Source organism: Camarhynchus parvulus, chromosome 1, assembly GCF_901933205.1.
Source record: "Camarhynchus parvulus chromosome 1, STF_HiC, whole genome shotgun sequence".
Lineage (NCBI taxonomy): Eukaryota > Metazoa > Chordata > Aves > Passeriformes > Thraupidae > Camarhynchus > Camarhynchus parvulus.
The window spans coordinates 86,081,861-86,109,146 of NC_044571.1; the positions used below are offsets into that span (position 1 = coordinate 86,081,861).

The 27,286-nt window shown below is 39.6% G+C and overlaps 1 protein-coding gene across 1 annotated transcript in view; it reads right to left on the bottom strand.

The window, feature by feature from the left end:
• ACER3 (alkaline ceramidase 3) overlaps window positions 1-22,550 on the bottom strand; it is a 56,315-nt gene extending 33,765 nt beyond the window's left edge. Inside the window, exons 1-2 of the mRNA XM_030943087.1 lie at window positions 22,354-22,550; window positions 3,144-3,254 (exon numbers count right to left, since the gene is read on the bottom strand). Of these exons, the coding sequence (XP_030798947.1) occupies window positions 3,144-3,254; window positions 22,354-22,456 (214 nt within the window). The 5' untranslated portion in view covers window positions 22,457-22,550. The remainder of the gene's footprint in view (window positions 1-3,143; window positions 3,255-22,353) is intronic.
• Between the last annotated feature and the right edge of the window lie 4,736 nt (window positions 22,551-27,286).

The following is a 27,286-nucleotide window of genomic DNA, read 5'->3' on the forward strand; positions in this document are numbered from 1 at the left end:
CTTGAATGACTGAGCCCTTATTAAACAGGCCAAAGAAACACAAATGAGAACAATCCTTTCAAATTTCAAGTGAAGCATCTAACAAACATTACTTCATTGAGTGCTTTCTTATTTCATTAGGTCCAGAAGTTACATTTCTTTATATATGTATTTATATACACACAGAGTTTTTTAAAAATCATGACCCTTTAGAATCACAGTTCCCCAAGATGTATGAGGAACTGGCATGTGTAGAACCTGATACAACACTCCAGAATCATAAGCAACTACTCAAACCCAACTGCATATTCCTTGAGGTAGGAATGGTCTGATGATTTGTTCCACCCGCTTCAGGGGACACAACATACTGAAATAATGGCTTAAGATTATTCTTCATAATTTATATGCTGATTAAATGGTTCTCTACAGCTTAAAAATTATACCCGGGTCCTACTGAGTTAATTGAGAACATGCACTTTATGCTGAAAGGCAGCAGAAAAAAGGGCTGAGAACAGTGTGCTGTATCTCAGAGGCCTTGCTGAAAAGTGTAACTCAGTATTGGCACCAGTATGAACAAGAAATTTATTTGAACAATTATTTAGAAATACCCCTTGTTGTGCTGCCAAGATCTTACCATGTATATGAAACAAACAGAACTTTCATAGTGCAAAATGTATTTACTTTAAAAAGGAAATAAATGTCAGCCAAAGAGATTGTGGGTATAAAAGGCAAGCACTGAACGCAGCATGGTAAAACACAAAGAAACTGACAATCAGCTAAATGTCTGGAAGCATGCAAAAGAAGCAGCTGATTTAGATCAAAATAATGTCTAGAAACAACACCTCATGTTCTCAAATGCTAACAGATTTAATTTTAACGCTGGCTTTGACAGCTGTCTTTTAGTATCTTGTAAAATCTCAGTAACTATTCAAAATTGCTAAAACCGAACTAAAGTACCCTCCCTTCCACCCCCATCTTCACTGCAGAACTGTTCAAGAATTTCTCCTTTAACAAAAGAACCCTCACTTAGAAGCTCTGCTGCATGGTCTTTAATGAAGCATGCTGCCTCAAGTGAAATCACAAGTTTGTGTTAAATTCACTATCTTTTCACAGATTATGTCTACATTTATTTGTTACAAATTAAATAAATAGAGTGAAACCTGTTAATAAATAAAATTCATACGATGGAAAGAATTCTGTCTTGTGCTTCTTACAAAAAGAATTTTCTGTACACTTACTCTATCTCCACTTCAGGATGCCTCTTTTTCAGTCACATGCACAAGAGAATGGCAATGTTCCTGACACATTTCAACTATATTTAAAATTCTTTTAATGTTTTCATTCACTGCTTTTATTCTGTAGTAGAGCAAATGTTAAGTGGTTTGTGATTCCAAATCATCTTGTTCCTGTTTTTCACTGCAAACTATAAAGTCTTCCACATTTCTTTACATCTTTCAACTGCTGTAGAACAGGGTTACAAATATTGAAGCAGACACAAAGCAGAAGGGAAACACTTTTGGGAGAGACCTTTAATGTTAGGTTCCAACATATGAGATAAAAATCAAGCCATTTTCAGACAGGAATCAAAGCCAACTCAGTCACAGATGAGCCTAGATGGAACTCAGGACTGCCTTCCAGCACTACTGTTAAATACAGGCTGAGCTCCCCTTCAGCAACATCAGAGAGAAGAAAAATTGAAATCCAAGGTATTTACTGTGATCAAAGACAGTTGGGTTTGCTGGCTTTTTTTTTTTTGTTGTTGTTGTTGTGGGTTTTTTTGTTGTTGTTCGGGTTTTTTTGTTTTTTTTTTTTAATATTTTAAACATTAAATGGGATATGAGAAATGCCCATCTGCTGTGACAGCCTGACATTCTGGTCAGATAGTGACCGCACACTCTGTCCATCATAAACTGTCACTGACAGAGGTAGCCACAAATCATGGTGAAAACAGTTTCAAACTGAGTTTTATATTTAAGGGGTTCCTTTTCATAGTTTTAAAAGAATAGCAGTATGGGACACTTTGATTCAAGAACACCCAAAGTCAACTTCAGCAAACATTTACACACCATTTCTTATCACCTCTTTTTAAAAGTAACCCCTGATCTTTAAGAATTCTCTCTGTTTCATACTGAGACAAAGATTAGTAATTACGTGAAACCATAGAAAGCCTACAAATGGCTTATTAGAAAGTGCTCAGACAATATGAAAAGCAGTGCATTGTTGCTGCCTATCTTTCACATAGATCAGGAAAGCTAATATAACTGAAAACTGTGAATTTGCACCTTGTGTATGTTACAGTTTAACCGGTATCAAGGATACATTTAGCATGGATTTGTGTTTTTCAACAAGGTCTGCCTAAATACATAACAGGCCAATCTTAAAAGTCACATTTATCAATCCCTCACCACTCCAAAGACTGGGAAAAATGTCCATAAATAAAGGAGTCATAGCAAATACAGAAATCCTGTGAAACACAGAAATTCTATAATCTAGTTTTGAGACCCAACTGCCAAATCTGAACCATCTTCAAACATCTTTTCTCATAAGGAACAAGACTTCTAGTCACACAATTAACATTTAAAAGGAAGTTGGTTATTTTCTGAATTTTGTTATTTTAGAATGGACAGACTTCCCTTGAGATGATCTAAACATGAATATCATGTTGTTCTTCCATTCTTGCAAAACTTCCCAGACATGATGGCTGGGTGATATATGCCAAAGAGGAACTGGAAACAAATTTGAAGTCATGAAAGAATGCCTTTCCAGTTCCCTCTACATCTTGGTCACTTCTTATATTAGTCTCCCATACAAATGTCACAAAATACTAATATTGTGAGAAACTGCTTATAAGTAGAATACACAAAACACCTTCTGTAAATCATCAGACAAGTACAGAGAGCGAGCTAAGATGCACTGAGCAGGACCCAAAGCCAGAAAAGGATCACTTTAAAAATCTGATCAAATTATTTAGTGAATTCTAACTGCATGTTCCTCCAACAGATATAAATTTATGTAAACACTAACAAGTGTAGTGAATTGAGGTCTATTTTTCACACAGATAGTATTTGGATTTAACTACTGGGTTTATCAATATCTAGATATATTTTCCATTGCATATCTGAGCTCTCTTTATAATGAAAGAGCAAATTAAGTTTTACACATACCTGTAAGACACAAATATGCAGCTAAATACCGTTTTTCAAGGCCATCTTTATAGGTCTGAATCGCACCATAGATTGGAGGTAGAATGAAAATCAGGTTACTCACTGTGTTCCCTGCAGGACAGAAACACAAAGCAGAGATTTAGAATTGGGTACTATGCACTTTAACTAAACCTAACAAAATTAAATTCACTCATATAGAGACAGATACAACAGTTTTCATCCAGAAAGTGACCCAGCAAGACACCACTGCTCTCCATCCCTGGTCTAGTGGAAGGTGTCCCTGCCCACAGCAAGGGGCTTGGAACTAGATGGTCTTGAAGGTCCCTTCCAACCCAAACCTTTCTAGGACTCTATCCGACATTCTACCCAATGCAAAGAAATGATACGTGCTGCAGAGACCAGAGAAAGCAATAAAAGCCAACAGCCCAGCTCTTGTATAGTGATTTAGATTTGGCTTGTTTTTCTTTTCCCAACGGTGCTGACCTAAGCAAAAGTGCAATGAAATCCTGCAAAGTGTAAGTGAAACAAAAGGAAATGGTGCATCTCTCAACAGAAGGGATGCAGATTCAGCTTTTTCACTTAACCACAAATCATAATTTTGAGAATAGAGGTTATGTTATGGGAATTAAATGCCATACAATTTGGAAAAATGAGCAAATCTGTTTAAAAAAAGGCTTATACAAAATAAACTGCACATTTTCACACACCATCAGTTAAATATATAAAAAACTGAAATCTAATTTGCCAATATCCCAATGAAATATACAATTTATGAGGTTATGAAGACACCCCCCCACCCCCCATTTCTGTATTTTTTATTCAGCAGAAAATCCCAAAAGCATTTCACATTCTAGAACAAGGAACAAGAGTGAGCAGGTCCTTTGTGAATCACGCCCCAAATCAAGCAGCTATTTTTCAGGAGTCCTACTCGCCAAGATCCATCCAAAAGAAAAGCAAAACATAACAAAATATATTCATATAACCCTAAGGTATTGCAGCACCTCTAAAAACAAAAATTCATACTTCACAATTTTAAAGAAAATTCATACTCAAATGGAAAAAAGGTTATTTCAGAACACACGTAGCAGAAGTGTACCTAGCTCCCTTGAATAAGGTAGCTCTTCTATATTCTCACAAAGTACATACAAATCTCACTTTGAGACAGCCTTCTCAACCAGTTAAAAATCTCATCTGATTTTTATCAGAACTTCCTTAAATCGCTTCCTTACTGATTTAACATAATATCCTGCCCAACCACGAATTTCACCAAGTTATAACAAGTCAAATCAGATGTGCCAGAGATCTCACTCTTCTAGACAGCTCTTAATTATGTTCCTCCATGTAAAACAAGCCCAGCTGAAAACAAAAACCTTCTGAAAGGATTTACAAGTTTATACCAATATAAAAGGCCTTTTTTATGTTTAAATTCTTCGTGGAATCATTACTCTTTTACCACATTCCCACAGTGTTGCAATGGGTAGTGATTCACTTTCAACAGAGACCACGTTTGGAAGAAATTCACTCAAAAATGCTGCTGTGTGACACACTGACCATTGCCATGTCCTCCTGTAAATCATGCAAACATGTCATTGAGCCTTGAAAAGTAGAATAAAGGTTACATAGTCTGGATAGCGGAACTTCTGCTTTCTAAAGCAGTGCTCAACTATGCCCATTTTCAAGAGAAGTCAGTAGACATTATATAAATGTCACTGTTCAAGGTCACTTAGTTATGAAACTGTCAAAAGCCTGGCAAAAATTCAAATATGAAAATGCCAAACAAAAGAAGTACCACGATGTTTATCCACAATTGGGAAGGCACATGACTGTGGAAGAGAGTTGCAGTAGGATAACAAACTTCAGATGGGTGTAAGAATGTAGAAAACAGATTCTTCTGTAGGAAAGGGAAGGGAAGGTTTCAACACTTCCTGTAAAGCTATAATTACATTAAATTATTGAAAATTTATGAGCATTTAATCTGGGAACATCTTGCTGAGAGAGGAAATACCATAGACCTAATCTAGCTGTACATTCCTGCCACTCCTTCTCTGTACTTTTTGGCCCATATTATTCAGAACATTTGCAGCATGGATTAGGCAAGCCTATCTGCAAACATACTTATTGAAAGCTGTGAACATTTTTTTAAAAGGGGAAATGGGGGCAGGGGAACAACAAAGTCCTCTGGCATGCTGCTAGCAAAATTACTTTTTTCAAGAACAAAAACTCCAAGGCCTCTTGCAAACCCAGGTCCCCAGGAATGCGTATTTCATAAAAGTTTAGCTAGTCTTTACAGGATTATCCTCGCACAGAATAGCTTATAAATTCATTAAAAGGGATTTTTACTAATTCCACCAAAAAATGGCAGTGGGATATGCACAGAGATTAGCAAAGAATACCAAGAAAGAAGAAAAAAGTGACACAATGCAGACCCGTAAGTCTACAGTTATTTAACAAACAACGAAGTGAAACAGTTATTTAACAAACAAGGAGGTTGAAAATGGGAAAACAGTTCAAACTGCCAAAAAGATTCATATTTTTTCACTAAACTTCCTTTTTTTAAACAAGAGAAATATAATGCAGCAGAGCTCCGTGGGAAAACCGGTGAATGCAGAAATTGCAACTAAGGCACGAGGCAAAAGATATGTAAAATAACTAAAGAAGAAATTATTGGTTGTGCCTATAAGAAATAGGGTACATCAGAAATTTGACGAATGCACATGGATAGACCTGAGCTTAACTCTGTACAGCATTCTTATATTTCACTACTGGATTCCTTGAATACTGGACCAGGGAGTGACCTAACTTTTCTTTAGTGACCAAACACTGCTTCTCAACATTTTATCTTCAACATGTCCATCAAAAGAAAGGCAGACCACATTATCTGGGGGAGAAATGAATGAACTTGCAGACTGAAATGACAAGAACAGGATTAAATATGATGGCCATGAACACACCTTCCAATGTGAATATGAATCCTTATTCCATATGTAAAATTAATCTATTTGAAGAGGCAGAAAAGTATGGTAACTGACCATAAATCATCACTGTATGCACCAAACCCCTTACATTTATTTCCAATAGAGGCAGTGAAAATAGCTATGTCTTCATGCAAGTCAACAGTGGAACACACTGTTCTCTAGTTATTGATAAAGAGAAAGGTCATCAGGTGCAAAGAAGCTCCACTCAGATGGGAGTGATGAATGGGAGCCTATAATTTCAGAAGGGACAAGAATTGCTCAGCTCACTGTACAAAACAACGGCTGGATGGAACAAGACTGTGCTCTGTAAAGACATAGTTTGTCAATGCCAATGACAAAAGGGAGCTGTTTGAACTGAAGGATAATACTGACAATGACTAAATAGATATAAACTAACCCTAAATAAATGCAGGCTAGAATAAAGAGGAAAGCTTTCCATTAGAGAGGAAATATTTACAACTGCTTCCCAACAGAAATGAGCAGCACGATGAACCTGCTTTCAGAGTGGAGCTCAGGAAGCTCCACAATCAGATTACATGATGCAGTAGCCTACCAGAGTACTAAACCAGACCACGTCCACAAAGTTTATACATGGTACTAGGTACAGGGCTAAATTAGGGTTTAATCATGATAATGTGACTGACTGCACAAATTTCCATAGAAGTCTTTTAAGACTGTTTTAATGCAAATCATTGTTTCAAAGTAATGTTTTATTCATTGAGAGAATGCCATAAGGTACCAGAACAAAATCAAATTTATGCAAAACATCTTTTCAACAAGCTTCTGTCTGTAGGAAGAACAGTATGAGTGTTAAACCACATTTGCTTGCCATTCTGCTTGCCAGATACAGCAGCAAAACCTGGTAAGTCTTTTTCTAATGCACGTACATTCACAGTCATCTTCAGGCCCTAAGAAATATGTATGCTATCATTAACACACAAAGATCTGTATAAAGACTAACCAGAAATACAAACAAAAATAACTTAGAAAGGGAAATAGTTTATACAGGAAGACCCAGGTACAATATACAGCTTACTGTTACACAGAGCTTGCAAACACAGTTAGGAAAGACACAAATTTGAAGTACCTTTCATAAAATTTCCATTTTTCCAAATATGTAGTTAATGCCACACTAGAAAGTTAGTGCTACAATGAATTTAGATGAAGAGTCAAAAGAAGAAAAAAAAGTGAAGCTGTAAATAAGTTGTAAAAGAACATGGTCATAAAGGAATAATAAACAATGCAAAAAGATAAGGAAACATGCTGGGAGTTAGAATAAAGATGCTGGTTGAGGTAAGGAAGGAAAAATGCTATCATGACAAAGAAGCAAAAATTATCATGTTCAACTTTTGACAAGGTGATCAGTGTGATTTATCCCGTGTTAAGAGATGCTTTCTCCTATGTTTGTATACAGAATGACAGCAAGATTCACCAAGCACAAGGATCTTTTCAAATTTTAAAATGTTCTGACTCTCTCTGTCAAACAAATTAAGATTTTTCATTGTCTTACGGTTTTTAAAATTCTCAAACCAATAGAAATAAATGTTACCTTCAGAGAGAAAAGAAGAAAACATTTGCTGTTTAAAAAGTTGACTATACATAAAGCATAAAGAGCTCATTTAATATCAGGACTAACAAATGCAACATTCACCACAGTAAGATTTTTCATTAGAGTAAGATTTTTGCATGCCACTGTGAAACAGCAGAAAGGCATATATTTTAGAAAATAGCAGCCACTTTCCTAAGTTGCAATAGAGTCAAAGTATCCCTTTAAGTAAACACACAAACAAACAATGTTTTGGGGCTGAAAACATCAATGTCATTGTCTGGATATCATGGTGCTCTGCACAGTCAATTCCTGGATCATGTAGCTTTATCTTTTTACATCACTGCAGGAAGAAATTAAAAATAATTAAAAAAAACAAAGGCTCTCAGATGGCATCATGTAGAACTTGATTCATCCTTCTATCTGCTTTCAGATATAAGGAATTCTATTTCATGGTCTTGTTTCTGGAATCACCTCACGCAGTTCTGGTGCAAACTACAGCTCATTATTAGAGAGTTTACCAAGTTTCGAGAAACTGCAAAGCAATGCAATTCAGCCACATTTGAAAGCATAACCATCTACCATTAGGTATGCTCTCTGCTCAGAAGAACCAACTACCCAGATTCACCTGGTTTGGCCACTAACTTCAACCTCGCACTGTTTTTGCCCATGGCTTATCACCAGGAGGGCAGAGCAGCATTAGATTTTCACTTCCACCAGCCAGTTTTAATATATTCCACTTCAAAGTCTACAATAAGTGCACTTCAGAGTGTCAGGAAATGAAAACTCCTGTTTCCATTTGATATTTCAGAAGGACCTCAAGGGGAGAAAACCAAGTCATCCCAACAGGAATTTTGCCAATTTGTAATTACTGGACTCCCTACTTGCTAATGTGCATGAAGGATCAATATAAACTTCCTGACATTTACTGAAATACAACACAGTGTTACTGCAGGCTGGAACACAGGACCAATGCAGACTTAAAAATTATAAAATAAATTTAAAAAAAATGGGAGCTTGGGGTATTTGTTTTTAAGTTACAAGATCTATTTCTTACATTGTATAGTTTTCCTTTCCAAATACTAAACTAGCCTTGATATTGTTTACTGGGACATTAATTGAATTTACAGCTTCAGCAATTCAGCTGCAACTTGTACTGGCCACCACATTTCTAAAAACAAAATTGGAAAAATACTGAAGGAAACAAATACTGAAGGAACGAATGAACTGTATAAGCTGTGTATGAAAGCTTCTGGAGGAACTATAAAAATGAGTACACATAAATAACAACACAAATCAATGGATTTTTATTGAGACTACTAGATCTTCCTTGGTGTTTAAAATAATATCAGAACTCTATGGAGCAAGTTCACATAGATCAAAAGAATCATTAAAATTAAAAGACAAATAAAACAGCACAGAAAAATGTAATTAAGTACATTACACAGGAATGCTGCATTCATCTAGCTCTGTATAGAAATGGTCATATTATTATGAGAAAAACTGTAAGGCACAAATGAGAGGGAGGGAGTAGCTACAACAACTATGAGTATTACATAGGAAAAGGAAGACCTGAAAAGGCAAAGAACAGCTACCTAAATCTCAGCCAGACAGAAGCTAGAAGAAAGCAACGGGGAATCCAAAGCGTTTACATGGGGGAAGGATTGAAAAGAAATATTATTTGCATTACTGAAGAAGAGCATTCTGATGAGCACTAACAGGCTGAACCAAGGAAAAGAGAAGTTTCAGCAGGACATCTAGAAATCTAGCATCTGGCAGCAGCAACATCTCCTAAAAGAAGCCATGAATCCTGGAAGAGTTTCAAACAGAATGGATAACAGTGCAAGACACATGAAGGAAACAATGCAGTGTGGGTGAAGAGAGGTGGCAAACAAGGTAGTAACATAGGCTCCTTCGCAAGGCCAGCACCAACTCAGATGCATACCACTGGAGTGAGCACACCACACTCCAGTGACACGTGTCTCAGCCCCAGCAGAGCTGCTTCCAGTAAGTCCAAGTGCTGGGACAAGGCCAAAAAACTGAAGGCAATATTGCTGCTGCAGAGCTGGTGGCCAGCTGGAAGGTTTAAGTGTTTAAAGTCGGAATGCAGGGCAGTGCTTTTAGACCTTCTAGGCTGCTTCTCCCTTGCTGGGCCTCCATTTCTGCAGGATAGCACTGAACAGATATGCAAGTTGACGTCCTTCTGAAGAGGTAAACCATTCCAGCGATAGATTGGATTGGGGAGGGGTAAAGAGGCAATTTTAGGGAAAAAATTAATTATTAACGACACAATTTGATTTTTCTTTCCAGTCCGCATTTATAAGTGGTTCCAACATGCTGCCTCAAGTGATACATTCCAATTTATGGTTTCACACACTTTATATCCCAGCTGCAGAATTCATTCCCTTGACATTCATCATACTAGTCCAGCTAATATTTTTAGATGGTTTTAGTCTGATTACACTATTTCATGTTGCACTCGTGTTCTTCAAAACAATCAAAAAGTATTTCGAAGAGAAATCTCTCAACACTGCTGACTAACAAAACACACACAAAGCAAGCTCAGTTCAAACCTGTAAAGTGTGGGTGTATTTTCTTATGCACAAGCCTCATTGGAATGCACATCCTACAAAAGCCCTTATTATAAACGCTTCTGAATTGCCCTAGGTTACAATTAAGCTATCCTTTTCCTTACCCTCATCTCTGCAAACTGCTTTGCTACTGTATAGTAAAGGCATTCAAAAACTACAACCTAACAGAAGACTATACCAACACAGACTTTGCTTCTTATGTAAATTATACTAAAAATAAATGAGAGAAAGCTAATACTTAAATTCATATTTTAAAGCTCCACTTATTCCTTCATAAGAAACCAACACCCTTGAAGATACCCTTGCAATCCCAGAAATACAACAGTTGTGTTTATAGTGCAAATTTAGACATGGAAACATTGCGGGGGCAAAGAGATTTTTGTTCTTTCCCCTCAAATCTAAAACACATTGGTCACCTATTTAGTCTCTTTTACTGGAGGGTCTAAGAAACCAAAGTCCTCTGTCTCAATATCCCTGCAAGACAGGCTGGATAAAGCTGCCTGATCCACAAAGAAACCTGCATAAAATAGAAGTCAGGACCTACAAACACCAAAGTGTTCCTCTAGCCACTTGACCCTCCTTAGCTGCCACAATAAAAACCAAGTGAGTTCACCACACCATTTCTCGTAAGTAAAGCTACAAAATAGAAAGTACAGCCACAGGAAGAGCTGGGTACTTTCCAGAAACAATGTTTTTGTTACCAATTCTCATGTTTAGCATAATGAACTTCTCCTGCTGGAATTTTTAAAGGCTATCACAAGTGAAGAAGTGCCTAAAGCCCCAGAACTTGCACTGATTTTTTTTTTTGTTTTGAGGAAGGGTGACTTCTGATTTTTTCTGAGGGATCTGCCTCAAAACTTTTCATGAGTGAAGTCTGAGATCAGCATGAACTGCTCTTCCCCAGAAGAACATTAGAAGGGCAGATTAAAGCGTGGAGGATCAGCTGTGAAGTTTAACAGATAATTATGAAAGCAATTGCAATGAAAATATTCTGAGGTGATAGGCCAGAATACGGATAGCTACAAAACCTAAATTAAAAAGCCAAGTACTCTCTTCTCTTCTGAAGCCTATTATCTTATTGTAGTTGTATGTTTATCACACCAATGCCTGTCACAAGCACAGGGCATCGTGGAACATTAATAAATGGTTTTTGCATTTTGAATGTACCATTACCTGAAAAATAACAGTATTTAGAAATGTAATAATAAAGAGGCAAGGATCTATTCATGACCATTTTTTTGAGACTTCAGGAACAGCTTGAAAAAATATGATAGTACACACCTTCTTCACAGGACATTTTAGTCTTAATCCAAGAAATTCACAATTAACCAGACTGCAAGGAATAAACTTGCATTACAGCCAGCTGCTATGCCATCCTGTCATATTTTAATATTGCTTTCCTAGGGTATAAGAAACTACATGGAAAAGAAAGCATAATTTCTCCAATAAACATGAATCTAAGATGATAGCAAGCACACCAATTACTTTGAAGTACACCTGGAAGGATTTTGAAAGCAAATTTAAAGTAAAAACAGTTGACATAGGCAGATCATTTGAAATACCAATCTAGAAAGCTCGCTAAAAGCAAGTGCTTACATCTGGAAAATGCAATCAAAGTCTAAAGAGATTAGGCTGAGATGATGTAAAGTTAGAATATTACATGCAATAAGCTTGTTGCTGAAGGGCAGATTTGCTTCTTTTATATCCTTTACTGGAAAACAAAATAAAACCTATTTTAAATGTTATTTTAAGGCAGGTTGATGATGTCAGACTGGAAGGAAATAAAAGACATGGAGATTACTGTTCAGCCCCTGCTAAAACTAAGCAGTGACCAATATATTACACTGATCATCCATGTCATTTTCATCATTAACTCCTTCCAGCCATTCTTCTCCTATGGTGGCATCAGCATCCTGGCTTCCTGTTCAGTGTCTGCACCAACTCCATTAAGTCTAAGGGTCTGTCCAGAGGAGAAAGCACAGATTTTAGAGCTGATAGCTTTGAGCTACCAAGTACATCCAACCCAGCATCTGCCAGTCCTCACTACAATGGAAAAACTAACTTGAGGCACGGAAGCTGTGGGTATCAGCCCAGAGGCTCTGGTAGGACTGTCCCAGGCACTATGCAGTGACAGAGGAGAGCTGAGCCTCAGGGGAGCCCAACATGCTCACTGGACGGTGAGCAGCAGTGAATAATGTGTGCCAATGCTCCTGTCCAGGTATTTATGGCTTTAGCTCGGGTAGTCCATCTTCAAAATCCAAATCCTCTCACTTTCTCTTTCTTCCCTTTCTTAGTATCAATACAGATTTCCCCTGGGTGTCCAGAACAACTAAAGCCTCTTCTGCCAATGACTCATGCCATTCTTTTGCCCTATTTGGATGGCAGGAAATTAAAGGTTACTACAATACTACATAAAAAAAATAATACTACATAACTGTAGGAGAACACATGAGGATAATGAAACTGGTCTGCAACCACAGCCTGATTCAGACACACCGCAGCCACTCAAATACTGAATGGTGAAATTCACCCTCTTATCATCAGTACTAATAAAAAATTCCTTCTGCAAATAACCATATTTTTCTTTTTTTTTTTTTTTTTTTTTTTGCAGGGCTGCCTTAAATGAAAAACCCTAAGGCTAACTAAAACATGTGATGACAGGCAACTGATCACAGAAATGACCCAGAATCATCATCGCCAATCCTAAATATCTAACTTTATCTCTTTTATGCAGGTACTTCATTTCTCCAAAGTCTTCATAACCTTTTCCAGTTAATATAACAACCTCCAGCAAAAACTTTCAACAGTACCCAATTAATTCAATAATGCAAGAATCAGAGGTCGTCACTCCTAGTCTACAACTAACTCCAACTGTATTCTTTAGTCACTGTTCAATTGTCATTTCAAGACAACCTTCTTGTTCATGCCTGGAAAATGAAAAGAAAAAGATTAGCAATCATCTATCATCCACAATCTTGGCAAAAGCTATTCATCCAGAGGGAAAATGAAGCTTTTCCACAGAGACAGTAAGATCAAAGCCCATATCTTAAGTATCTCACAGTCTAAACCAAATAAAGAGATATAAAATACACTGAAGGTTCAAACTTTAAACACTATCTTTTTGTTATAAATATAAATTAATATAGTACCTACACAATAATAGTTCATAAGTTGGGTGGCAGGAATTTGGGCAGAAATCTGTTTTACTGAATAAGATACAAAATAGTTGAAAACCATGTACAAATTAACTGTGTTCCCAACACAAATGTGGCCCAAAGGCTGTCAGAGGAAATCTTCCAGAGGAAACGCCTGAGACAATTGTAGAAAAAAAATAATACAAAAGTCAAGTGGAAATCAGCATGGAAGAGCTTGGAAGGAAATCCATTTAAGAAACGGAAATAGCTTCACAGTATTTCTCTGCAGCCCAGAATAGAGGGGAAAAAAAGGACATGAAACATTAAATTGGGATAGACTCGAGTTTCAGTACGGCACTAACGCTATGCACTGTGCAGAAGAAGGTATCCGAGGAGCCTTGCAGGATTATAAAACTTGGGCCTTGAAAGATTTAAGAGCCACCAAAACTCTGAGTGAAAAGCAACTGTGGTATCACAGATCACAAAGGCATAGCAGTTTGTTTAAGTGAATGAAAACAACATCTGCTGTATGATTTCACTACCACAGTGCATTTCTCTGCTGCTTTCTAAAGCACTGACACAATTCAATTGAACTGATTCTTAGAGACACTGCTCACCAGTAGCACAAACCAGCAATGATCCTCTGGTTTTTCCTCTGCTACATCAAAAGAAAGCCCTGAACTTCCACACTGCTACTGCTAGCAGCAGCTTATGGAGATAGCATTAAACTGGTATGAACAGATGTGCATTGCCAACATTTTTTCTACTAAATTGAAAAAATAAAGCAAAAAGTTTTGTTTCTCTGATTTTCCAGGCAGTTTACTCATACACTGGGGTCAGCACATTGTATATAGTTTATTCTTTCTGCTTATACAGCTTATTTTCACAATTGTGAAAAAGACTTGGAAAAAAAGAAAAGACAAAGACATACATTTTCATTCATGAACAAAATATCACCTGGAGCAAGTCTGAGTTTATATTTTGTGAGTTTTTTCTTAAGTCTGTAAGACTCAAAATCTAAAAAAATAACGTCTGTATCCCGTGTAAAGAATGCATGAATATCAGTAGAAATACACCCTGCACCTGCATGCAATAACCCCCAGAGCAGCTTGGCTGCTGCAATCTGGGATCAGCACCAGACCTGAAAGTCTCTGGCAGGAGAGCAGCACTACAAACTCCCTCCAAGAACAATCCAACCTGTAATGAGACTCACACAAACATGAAAAGGTTTGCTGTGCAAGAAAAGGTAAGTACTTGTAGAAGAAAAATATACCCATTTTTACCTAGAAGTAATGTAAACTCCTCTGTGACAAAATCAGTTCATCAGCTCTGCTGGTCATTTTAACTTCCTGTTGCAGATGATCCATTTGATTTCAGAGCAAGCCAGATCTGCAAAGCTTCTTTCTCAAAGACATACAAGTAATTTTTCAGTTTTCCCTGGGTTTCCTCAATGAAGCTTAAAATACCCATTTGAAGGGACCACAATAGCATACTTTCCAGTCAGGAAGCAGGTCTTTGCTTGAACAAACAAATGGTGTTGACCAGGCAGGATGAAGAAAGAGATGTCATTTGTTCATCAGCTTAACACAGAAATATCTCTGTCCCAAGACTGAAAGTGTCCAGACTAATTTTAATGCTCAGTGCTCCAAAGGACTGCTTTGAGCTAATACTGTATCTGTTTCCCAGGTGCTGATTCTTGTTCAAATGAGAATCCTTAACCAACATGAATTAGCAATAACTAAAAATCCAGCCTATAGAGCAGTGGCATCATGAGCTTACTGCAAATAATGAGCTCATTAAAGCATTGTATAAATCAAGAGCTTCTAGGGTCATGTCTTATGACTATTAAGTTGATACCTTGAAATCCTACTAGTTGGAATACATACAAAATTCATACTAAATTCATATAAAACATGAAGATTGAAGATGTTCAGGTCACCCCTAACACCACATCTTTTCCTAATTCTGTTTGTCTGCTTTCCTGCCTGAAGAAGTCTAAATCTTGCCTTCTCAAATATAAAAGTCAAGTCTAAAACTAACATCCTGAACCTTGCCCAGCTTAATCAGGCCACACTCTTGTCCCCTTCTCCAATTCCTCTGTTTAGAGAGGAGAATTGCAGTATTACCTGAACTTGGCTAAGGGAACATATCTTCCTGTTCACAAAGCCAGCCAGAGATTCTTGAAGAGACACGCACTCTACACATACCATTTCAGGGTCACTCCAAGGACACTGCATTAAGAAAACATGTCCAAAGGAATCAAGGAACAATGTAAACCCAAATATAAGAAACTAAAGCCCCAGGACACAGCTGGGAAATAGACACGCTGCTGGACACTAATCTCAAATTTGAAATAAAGTTTGGAATTTCCTTCAGGAAAGTGCTGCAATGTGCAGGGCAGGCTGAGTCACCAGTTGGTGGAGAGGCAAAGAACTGGAGAGGAATCTTGTAAGGCTGAGGAAGGGACACAAAGGGTGCAATCTCTCCACCAAGACTGACAGAGAGAACAACTTCTGCCTCCCGAACTCCAGACACACTGAAGTACGTACTCTGCCAGAGGATGATGGACCTGAGTGTAAAGGAGATAATGATCCTGGAGATGCTGACTGCAGTAATCAATTTAGAAATATCAGTTTTTCAGTCACTGGTCATAGTGCACATGCAGCATATTTCTTCAAGGAAATTAATTTTTAGGAACTGAAAAAAATATAATGGCTAGACACTTCATTTTTTTGAGGTAGCACAAAAACTCCAAAAATTTATAACTGAATTTTCAAGTACAAAGAAGGGTCTGTGCCTGAAACCTTAAATCTAAACAGTATCCAGCAAAACCACTGAGCCTCTGCGCTGAGCTTGCCTATATGGGCATATTCAGATCAATTAATGGTAAATGATTGACACTAAAGCAGTGTTGCTCTGGGGTTTTTTTATTGCGACGTTCTCTAGAGTTTCTCTCTTCCGGACACATTCTTTTGCTCTTTGTAGTACTTCCACAAAGACAGAATAACCAAGCACCTTTAATTCATGCAGCAGCTCAGCTTCTCTGCTAATGGACGGAAGAATGAGTGTAATAATGAGGCAGGTACAAAGAGCCTCCCAGCGAGAAGGCTAAGGTAGGTAGCTTTGCCCTGATAACCACTTGCAAATGGGTTCTCTTCTAGCATTATAATGTCCTGTTTAGACGCACATTTTGAATTAAAAGAACTTTTTGAATTTTATAACCTTTCATGACCCACAAACCTTTCCATGATCCTCTTGAGGTAGTCAGAGAAACAGCCAAGTGTGTGAGCACCCGCACAAGTTGCAAGACAAAACAACCATACATTGCTGAGCTGTTGGGACTGGAGACAATTCTCAGACCTCCTTTGAACATTTTTGCATCGATAATTAAATCTTTCTTCTTTAAAGGAAAAAAAAAAAATCTTTCCCACTTATCTGTGAAAGGCACCAGCAAATATAGAAAATGCATTACATAAATAGCAGTTTCACACACACAAGACACAGCAAACCCCAGACTGAAGACTTTTTATCTTTCAATTATGACAAAAGTTTTTAATCTGTGACTAAAAGCTCATTAAAAGTAACTTTTATGTCAGCAGTGTTCCTTTACAATCATTTATTTTACATTAATCTTCCTATTTCTAGCTACAAATATATATTCTGCAAATTCACATCATGCAGTTCATAAACCTGTCTGCCTCAGTTTGCACATAAGAAAAATTAAAATGTAGAAACGTCATTGCTCTGTTACCATTTGGAGTGGCAGATGTCCAACTGCCAGCTGTACAAGTACTGAATATGAAGCACTAATTATAGAGTAATCAAATGCTTTGTTAAACCATATTTAAGAATTTTATTGTCGCTTAATAGCTACACACATTAGTAGATAAACACACATGTGGTCCATTAGCACAGCATCTGACAGGCTTTAAGCATATCCATAACATGATGGATAAATAGGAACTGATGATTGGGGAAATCAACTTTCCAAGAGCCTTTGACCCCATCTTTCAACAAAGGCTGGTGGGAAAACTGAAAATTAAGCTGTCATGAGATCAAAGGTAGAGTTGCATCATGATGAAAGATAAAAAAGCAAAGAAGAATTAAAAATAATATATAAATCATTAGCGATGTCAAAATGCATCAAAACTGTGTGACAAGACTATCTTTAGGCTTAAGCCAAGAATGTACTTTTACAGCCTAGGAAAGGAAATAAGTTAATACAACAGTATTTGCTACTGATTCAAAACCAAATAGAAAGAAATACAAAGAAGTGACAGCAGAGACCATCTGGCTTATGATTTTGGTTCTGCTATATTATTTTTTGGAGAAAGGAACCCCTCTTTCAACTTCTTTTTGTCTGCAGCACAAAAAGCAAGCTAGAAGTGTTCATCCAAAAATACACCGCACAGATGAGCACTGTTCCGCACACTCCACTTGACTTAACACTCACCATCAATTAGTTTAATGCTTCCTTTACCTTTTTGCTTGCAGTGCCTCCTCAGTTCAGGGAGCTCCCTCCTCAAGAAGCCAAATAAATTTCCAGAGGAAAGTTGTGATGTGGTTTCCTCCAATGAGAGCATTAAATTTTTACACTCAAATGCCTTTCAGTCTTAAAGTCTATAGGTCCGTGACACTGTCTTCTGTTAAAGCACTCTTTAGAACTCATCTGTGTCATGTCATCTTTACATTGCTCCATCTCAGCCAGGCAGTTGGGCTCATCACACCCAATTAAACTTGATGATGTTTCCTTCATCTGCCACTTTATCACTGAAAGAACAGGAAGAGTTCTTGAAGGCAGACAGTTGGCTTTATTTTAGTTTTCTTACTCTCACTTGGAGAGTACCTAGCCCAACAGTCTCTGGCTGCTTTCCAAAGCCTCTGGCAAAAAAGGCAAAATGTAACAGGACACCCACGAGGAACAAGTGACAATCCATATGTGGCAGTACAAATTCAACATTAATGACATTACTCTAAGTACATTTTGCAAGTTTTTATGTTTAAAAGTAATGAACCCCATAGAAAATAGAGATCTGTGCATCTTTGGCAGCTGTATTCTCTGAGCAATGCCTAAAAGGAAACAACAATATTTTTGCGTCACTGTCCACAATGTCGAGAATGCTGGGACAGCACTCTATGCCATCCAAGATGTGAGATAAGAGATATCTCACACTGAAGAACACAAGTCACCATAATCTTGTCTCAATCTCTTGTCTGAGGCAAAAATCAGAAGCTTGAAGGAAGCGGAACAAAAATAGCTAGAAACATGGGCAGATTCTCATGACATGGGTGTGTTTTTTTCCTAAATAAGAGTCCCACAAGGAAATCCCAGTTACAAGAAGTCACTTACCAGATCTCTAATGAAAACAAAAACTAATGGATTTAAGTCTGGTAATGATAATAATAATAATAATAAATTCTTATACGAAGATATCAGAACATACTTAGACAAGACCAGAAGCCAAGAAAGAAACAATTTCACTAATTCCTTGAGAAGCCTGAAGCAATGTTCTAGATGCTTGCTGCTGTAAATGCCAGCATAAGGATATCTCTAAACCTGTCATGTTGTAGATGATGCATATTACTCATGGACAATGATAGCTCAAAGCAACATAACTGGAAACATGACTCAAGTTTGATCCAAACTGGAACACAGCATTCTGTTGTTAACTACAACAAATTCGCCCCCATGATTCTGCTGACTGAGAATTATAAGCCCTCACGTACCACACAGGGCTCCTTTGAATCTAAAATATTTGTTTGAATTGGTACTACACTACATGCTTTCAGCAAAGGGAGTATGTGAAGATTAGTTATATTCACTCATCATATTCTATAAGAGAAGCTCTTCTTACAGGGATGACTGAATGCAAGAAGGGTAAGGCTCCTGGGATAGACATTCATGTCAAAACAGACCCCCAAAACTCAATGCTATGTGGGCTAAACTGGCCTGAAACATCAACCCTGCTAAAATAAGGAGTAAGCTGTAGCATTTGAGTGATAAGTGCTAAAACCTAGAACTTATATCTGCCCTTTTTCTATTTGCTTATGTGGGAGGATGGTGGGTTTATCCTTTACTATTTTTTCTTAATCAACTGTACAAAAGTTTGGATAATTCAGCTTTTAAGAACTGAGACCTGGAAAGGTTTAAAGAAGGGGAAAAAACCCCACATCTACTACTTGCTCTCCAGCATACAGGAGTTAATCAATGAGAAACCCTGAAAAAGGAATTACTACACCATACAATAGGTTCGATCAGTGGGGGATATAAGACTCATTTTAAGGCTCAACGGAGTTAAGCTTGCAAAACAATTCTTTTTAACTGGTTTTCCATTTCAATTGGTTTAATATTCTACAGATGGATGTAGAGCAGTTAGTCATCCACCTCCACAGGGGAGAAAAACTGACTAGGTGCAGACTCAGAAAGGCAAGAAAAAGCACTTCTCATTATTAAAAAATGAGCTTTTGAATACATGCCACCATGTTTGGGATACATCAAGGGAATTCAAGCATGAAGTGCTACACCACCACCTTACCTCACTGCCACATCTCTCACTACATACAATTGATAAGCTGCTACCGTTTACACTAGTTCTATAAGGAGTAAAGAGCAAGAAACTGCATGTGGGCTTTTGGAACACAATGTAGCAATTCTGTACTAAAAGTAGCATGTCAAAACCAAATTGCTAAATGGCACAAAAATGTAATTTGTACAAGCTTTCTGTTTGGTTCTTTAGCCTGCAACATATTTGGTTTGGACCTGCTAGTATTCTTCAATCTTTGGGCCTCCAAAGTTTCTTATAAATTATTAACAACCATTAACAACCAACTTATAACAAACATTTAATGCAAAAAATTTTTACAAACAATCAGCTGTACCTGAGTGGTACCAAGTCAGAAATGGATTTTCACTCTTCTGTAAGGTAAAACTTCAAATAATATCCCCAGAACACTTATTGCCTCAGACCCTGAAAGCACTGTTAAGGGAATGGCTGCTGAAGAAAATCTAACCCATCTTGGCATGTGGACTGAAATTAGCTGCTGTTAAGCTAACCCTACACCACAGCAGGCTTACTTACTGTTTTGCATTTTAAACTTAGATCATTTAAATGCTTTACATTACAGCATAGCCCTTATACACAGTTTTTTTCAGTGCAACTGACAGACCAACAAACTGTGGTCCCAAACACCAGAACTGTAAGGAGGGACCAGATCTTGTATAGATACTCTCTTTTTCTTCAGAACAAGCCTTTCTGCCTCCCATTACTCTCATCCTCATCTTCCTTCTCCTGAATAAACCAAAAGTAGACAAAAATATCAGTTAACAAGGCCAACAATGCAGGAATTATTTTAAGAATTTACATGCTAGTCAAATTCATTTTTACATTAGTGAAGAAACAGAACTTCCTCTTCCCTATGAGAATTATCTCACAAATTATGCTTGACAAAAAGGAAAACACGTATATACGTACTCTGCAAAAGTTTCATTCTATTTAGACTTCTATTTAGACTTCTAAGTTTGTCCCTTTCTAAGAGTATTTAATTTTGTTTCTTTTTCAGCCAGCCTGCCTCAGCCATAAATCTACACACTAACTTCCTTTTTCCTCTGAGCTTCTAAGCTGCTTATGCTGCTGTTGTTAATTTCAGATCCTGTTCTTCCTATTGCTACACTCTGAACACTCTTTCACAATTATTCACTTTGGATGCTTATCCATGTCAGTGTTTGCAACCAGGAGTCACAGCTGGGCATGGAAACCCAGAACCTTCCATCTTCTCCATGCCAAGCTCTTCCAAACCACTGCTGAAGCATCCCAGCTATGTGAAAGGCCTCTGCAGACTGCCCACTTCAAGCACTTAGGGGTAGGTGAGCCTGGTCACTTGAGCACCCAGGGCCCGAACACTTCAAAGGCAGCTACCTACCTTATGCGTGTGAAAGTTTTTTCGCAGTACAGGGCGTATGCCAGGCAGAAGCACATAATTATAACTACTACACCCTTTAAAGTCGCTGCCCAGGACACAAAAATACTTAGTTTTTCAACAAAACCTCAGTGACGTAGGGCTTGATCCTGCAAGACACTCCTTTCTCAAGCACCTGATGGATGACCCTGTAGTTCAAGCCCCTTCTTTTTTTCCCTAAAACATGCTAAATCCTGAGTGTTTCTGAATAACAGAGTTCCGAGGTCAAACCGATGACCTGCTCTCTTGCCAGTGCTCTGAGCTATCCTAAAAGACAATCACACGAAACAGAGCGACCCTTCAAGCCTCGTTTAACTCCCACCACCTACAGCAGAGCCACCTGATCGACGATGGTCATCACGAGGCACAAAAGACCAACTGGGGGAAGGCGTCATCCCTGGTATCTTGCACAGGAAGATACCTTTTCTCTCCTGGGCAGTTTCACTTGGTTTGACAGTCCAGGCTGTGCAGACGGTTCCACCTCAAGGGGAGCGGAGCAGCAGACCCGTGCGGCGGGCACGGCGTGACACGCCAAGCACGACTCCAGCGAGAGTCCCTCCCTCTCTTCACCCGTGCCTGCGGTGCCACACAGCCAGCCCAGCTCCCGTGACACCCCCCAGGACACAGCTCACGGGCCGCCCCATCCCAGCCACCGCCGCAGGCCCCCGGCACCCCCGCTCCAGCCCCGCCGTCCCTATGGACACAGGCCGAAAGGACACGCTTGGGATGGGGGCCCAAACGCCACGCTGGGGAGAGAGGGGCTACACCAGCCCGCGCTTCCGACACGGATTTGTGGGGGAAGGCGGTAAAAAACACCCGTTTCCACCCACCGGGGTTGGCTGAGGGGCAGCGGCACCGCCACCCCGCAGGAAAGCGGGGCGAAGGAGGAGGGGGGATTCCCCCGCCGCGGGGAGAGAGCACGAAGAGCTGCCAAGAGGGAGAAGGAGGCGGCGGTGGGACGCGGCCCCCGGGGCCGGGGCAGGACCCGGGGCCGGAGCGGCCACTCACAGAACTCGGCGATGTAGTAGGAGACGGCGTAGTTCTCCTCGCACCACTCCAGGGTGGAGGTCGGCGGACCCCAGTAACCCTCCCGGTCGGCGGCCGGAGCCATCGCGGCGCCCGCTCCAGGCTAGAGTGGAGCCAGGGCACGGGGGCAGCGGAGGGAGAAGGGCGCCGGGCCCGGAGCGCAGCGGCGGCGGCGGGAGAGAGGGCGGGGCCGGCGCTGGGCCCGCCCGCGGGGCGGAGCCGCGGTCGCCATGGGGACGGGCTGCGGCCTGTCGGACGGAGCAAACCGGGGCGGAGAAACGCGTTGTGGTGGTGGAAAACGTGGATGTGGAGAGAGTCTGTGGGGAAACACCGATGCGGGGCGTGTTTGGCTCTCAGGGAACCGGCGCGATGCCCCTGTGAGGATGAGGCGGGACGTGCAGCATCACGGCGCTCTCCTCACCCGCCTTTCAAGCCGGGGGCAGTGAAGAGGTTTCCTCCCTCAGCTTTCCGTTCCGGTTTTCCTTATAGATTTTATGGAGGGTCTTTAAGGCGAGTGGGGCAGCGTGCTGCCTTCATGATGTTGAGACGCAGCTTCACAGCATCGTAGAATGGTTTGATTTGGAGGGGACCTTAAGGACCATCCAGTTCCAAGCCCCTGCCATGGGCAGGGTCACCTTCCACTAGACCAGGCTGCTCAAAGCCCCATCCAACGTGGCCTAGAACACTCCTAGGGATGGGGCATCCACAGCTCCGCCAGGCAACCTGCGCCAGTGTCTCATCACTTTCACATTGAAGAATTTCCTCCTGAAGGAAGAGGCAAGTGTTCCTCATACTCGTGGGCTGGGAGAAGGAAGGAGTATTTTTATAGCACTGCCTACTAAATGGGGGTTTTCCTCTCCTCTGATGCCTTATTTAGTTTCCTCAGTGCTTACTACGCATACTATACTTACACCCATAATATGCAAACTGCTTCTCAAGCAGAGTTGGTATCCAGAGGCAAGTACAATCTAAAAATGGAAAGACTTGAGACATAAGGGAAAAGAATAAAGTGTACCAGTAAAGGTCTGATAATGCTGTGTGTGTTTTCTGCTTCAGAAGGCAATCCAAAGACTTGAGGAGAAGCTTCGGGCAGACCTTGGGGGCTATACACAGTGCTCACACCCTGCTGGCCAGCAGAATTTATTAGACCTGTGTGTAAACACAAAGACTTCTTTTTCCACGTCCTATTTCTTCTCACCTTTCCTTCTGTAGGCTAAGAAATGCCAATCTAAACACAGACCTTTCTTACTGTAAATGCATGGCAGAATGTGTACTCTATCTTGAAGACCATCTTGCCTTCTGAAGTTCAGTTTGTATATAATTGCTTCTAGCATCAAGAGATGTTGGTAACATATATCACTACTTTTCATCATGCTATAAAGCACTAAAATGAAATTTATTTTAGTGATGGCAATGACAATACACCTATTGTGTATTGTCAAATTGTCAAAATCCCTGTGGATTTTTATATGCAGACCTGTCTTCCTATATTTTTCAGACCTACGTTACTTCCACAGATTTAGACTTTCAAGATTGGGGTTTGGAAGAGTACCAGACTGATCAAGATGCATAAAACTGGCTGTAAACAATGAGGAAGATTCTGACCTGCTTGATGCACTTTAGCTTTTCAGACTTTTGAAGGTTCAGTTAAAAGTTCTTGACAGAAAAATAATTAAAAATTTGAAATTGCAGTTGCTCAGGAACTAAGGAGAGATCTATGGAATATTTTAAATATTAACTAATAGTTAAATATTAAAAATAAATATTTACTCCCCAGGAGCAATAATGGCAAAAATGTGGAAAAATGTAGGCAATTTTTATAACACTGAATTACAATTGGCTTTAAATAAATAATTAAAAATTTTGGTGTTTGTTTCGTTTCTCATCATGTGATTGCTGGTGTGAGAAGATTTGCCACCACACTAGAAAAAGAAGTCAGACATGAAACCAGCTTTAAAACTGGGCAAGATAAATTAATGAAGGGGTTTATGTGGTAGATATCAATAATGTGGGTTGTCATCCATTCTGATTTCCTCAGAAACACAAGGAAAATTCATAGCTAGGCCTTGATTTCAATCACTAGGGAATTTTTATTTATTTGGCACTTTTCTGGAGTATTCTCCTTCGCAAAATGCATTTACTTCTGACTTGTTCTGTGGCTAGGTTCTCTGCTTTTGAACTCTGACAAAGCTTTCAGTCACTGCACTCAGAAGGATAGTATTGAAGAGGCAGCTCCAAACTATTATAATAGATGCTTTTTTCCCCGAAAAATATTTTGTAGAAGTAAACTTGACTTCTACAAAACCAACTTTGACTGCTTCAGCTGTTACAAGAATACATGTAAAAATCAGAACTTTTCCTCTGTAACCTTGAGCTATGCCTTGTTCTGTCCATTACTGCACTGGATATAATGTGACAGCCTGAAGTTCTTTGCATCTAAATGTGGTCTGTCTGATTAAAGGACCAAACCTAGCCCTGTCCAGGCATTGGGTTTTCTTTCTCTGATCTATACAACCTATGGAGGGAATGCCTTGTTTCTGAAATAGCAAGAACCAAACAGAGCTGCTGAAATGCTTTTTTTCAGTATTACTAAAAACGTGCTTGATATGCCAATGGAGTAGTTTCCTGTGGCCTCAGGTTGCCTGTGGCAAAGGATCCTCTTTCCATACAGTTTAATGTTGCCCTGAAACCTTATGTCTTAACTGATCAGTGGGTAATTGAATCATGTCAGTTTACACCACTAGAGGGATACGTCCTGTCACTTCAGTGTGTGGATGCAATAGTATTTTGCTTGGCAATGGGAAAGGACTGCTGCTCAAGAATGGCACTTGTTCAGCTCCTTGTAATCAGGTAAATTCAGGGAATGACACCTGAGGAACTCTTTTATCTCTCTCTGCTCTGTGCAAATGCTTTACCATGGCATGTGCTGCTGGTTGTTTTATTTCTGCATAAAATGAGACCTAATAAGCAGATTGTTTAGAACTCATTATGGAGATATATGTTGGGGAAGATTGTACTTATTCCCTCTCATCAGTGTGTGTGTGCAAAGGGGAAAATAATATTGATATAAAATCTTGACGATGTTTTCACTGCTTGGTTCTCATGATGTTAAAATAAAGATACTGGTCACAAAAATAAAACTGAATTTTGTCCTACATACTGCCTGCTCAAATTTTACAGATAATTATCCCAGAATGGTTTGGGCTGGAAGGGATCTTAAGTATCCTCTAGTTCCAACCCCCCACCCCCACCATATGCAGGGACACCTTCTAAAAGACCAAGTTGCTCAAAGCCTTGAACAATTCCAGGGATAGACATCCACAATTTAATTGGACAACCTGTACCAGTGCCTCACCACCCTCACATAAAAGAATTTCTTCCTAGTATCTAATCTGAGTCTGGCCTCTGTCAGTTCAAAACCATTTTGCCTTGTCCTAAGACTCCATGCCCTTGTCAAAAGTGCCTCTCCAGCTCTTTTGGAGCCCCTCTAGGTACTGGAAGGAGCAATAAAGTCTCCCTGGAGCCTTCACCAAGCTGAACACAGAAGAGATGCTCCAGCCCTCTAAGCATCTTATGAACTTGTCCCTCTTCTAAGGCCTTTTTTTAATTAGGTCATAGCATTTACATCATCTTAGGTGTGGAATCCTGAGTCATGACTCTCAGCTCTGAAGTCTCACTTTCCATGCTAAAGTTGGTTTCCAAATACTGCATTATTGGCAGCTTTCTGAATTGCCTAGTCTATGCTGGTTACAGGAAAAGGGCATCAACACCTCTAGATTCTGCAAGCCCAGTCCTGTGTAACATGTAATTTATCCCATTGATTTATATGCAAATATCATGAGTAACGTGCTAAAAATAGGATTATAAGAGGTTGAATCAGACTCTTCGTGATGTGCCCTGAAGTTTGAGGGCTCTTTATGAGCACTGGTGCCGAGATGATGATAATTACACCTGGAGTAATATCATGGTAAGTTATTGGCACCTGAATGAGTGAAAAAGAGAAGTTGTTTCCTGACATGAAGAAGGATCTTATCCAAGAAACTCTAATGGACTTTAACAGATCTGATTGCCTGCTTATTGCTAGGTAAAGCAGAAATGCCTGTGCTGGATTTAAATGGAGTCAGGCATTTGTAAATTATCATCAAGGGGACTCATTTCCTAGAGCCATATAAATATTCATAATTCCCCCAGTGTAATATGGCTGTTCTTAGTCATATTCTCAAGGCTATTGTTGCATTTTGGCAACTGATTGCAGTGGTGAATGACAGGATCACGGATTGCAGCTCTGTGGATGCTGTGAGCACCCAGCACTGATGGGCTCAGATATTAATACAGCCATCTCAAGAGTGTAACAAAGGATTGATGGAAACAGGGGCTCCTGAGCGCAGATATTTAGGGAAGGAAGTGCGACTTGCCAGCGACAGAACAGTCCCTCATGCAGAGGATGGTTCAGTCCTAGAACTGATCCTCAAAGCAGATTTTAGGGAGGTATTTTCTCCTCTCCACCTTTTTTCAGCAAAAGCCTGTCTGCTCAGGTCTATCAAGATGTATCCCAAACCCAAAAGCTGAGGCAGGTGATACCATTCACGGCAGACCCTATTTTACCAAGTGAGGATGCTTGTTTTCTTGTAGCAGTGGATTAAGCTGAAGCTTTTCTGCACCTGGTAGTTACTGCTCTGCAAGCACACAGCCTGCGTAGGTGTGTCCAAGCACCTGCAGCTTTCAACCCATTGTACTAGTATGAAGTAGAATTCATGTCACTTTGCACTAATTTTCAGGGTTGAAATTGGTAAGGGAGGAGAGAAACCTGCTATCCATTCCCAAGGGAGAAGCAGTTGATATAGGGAGAATTGTGGAAGGAGAGCTCTTCTCCACTTACCAGAGCTTAATTCACCCTTATATGTGAATCAGAGCC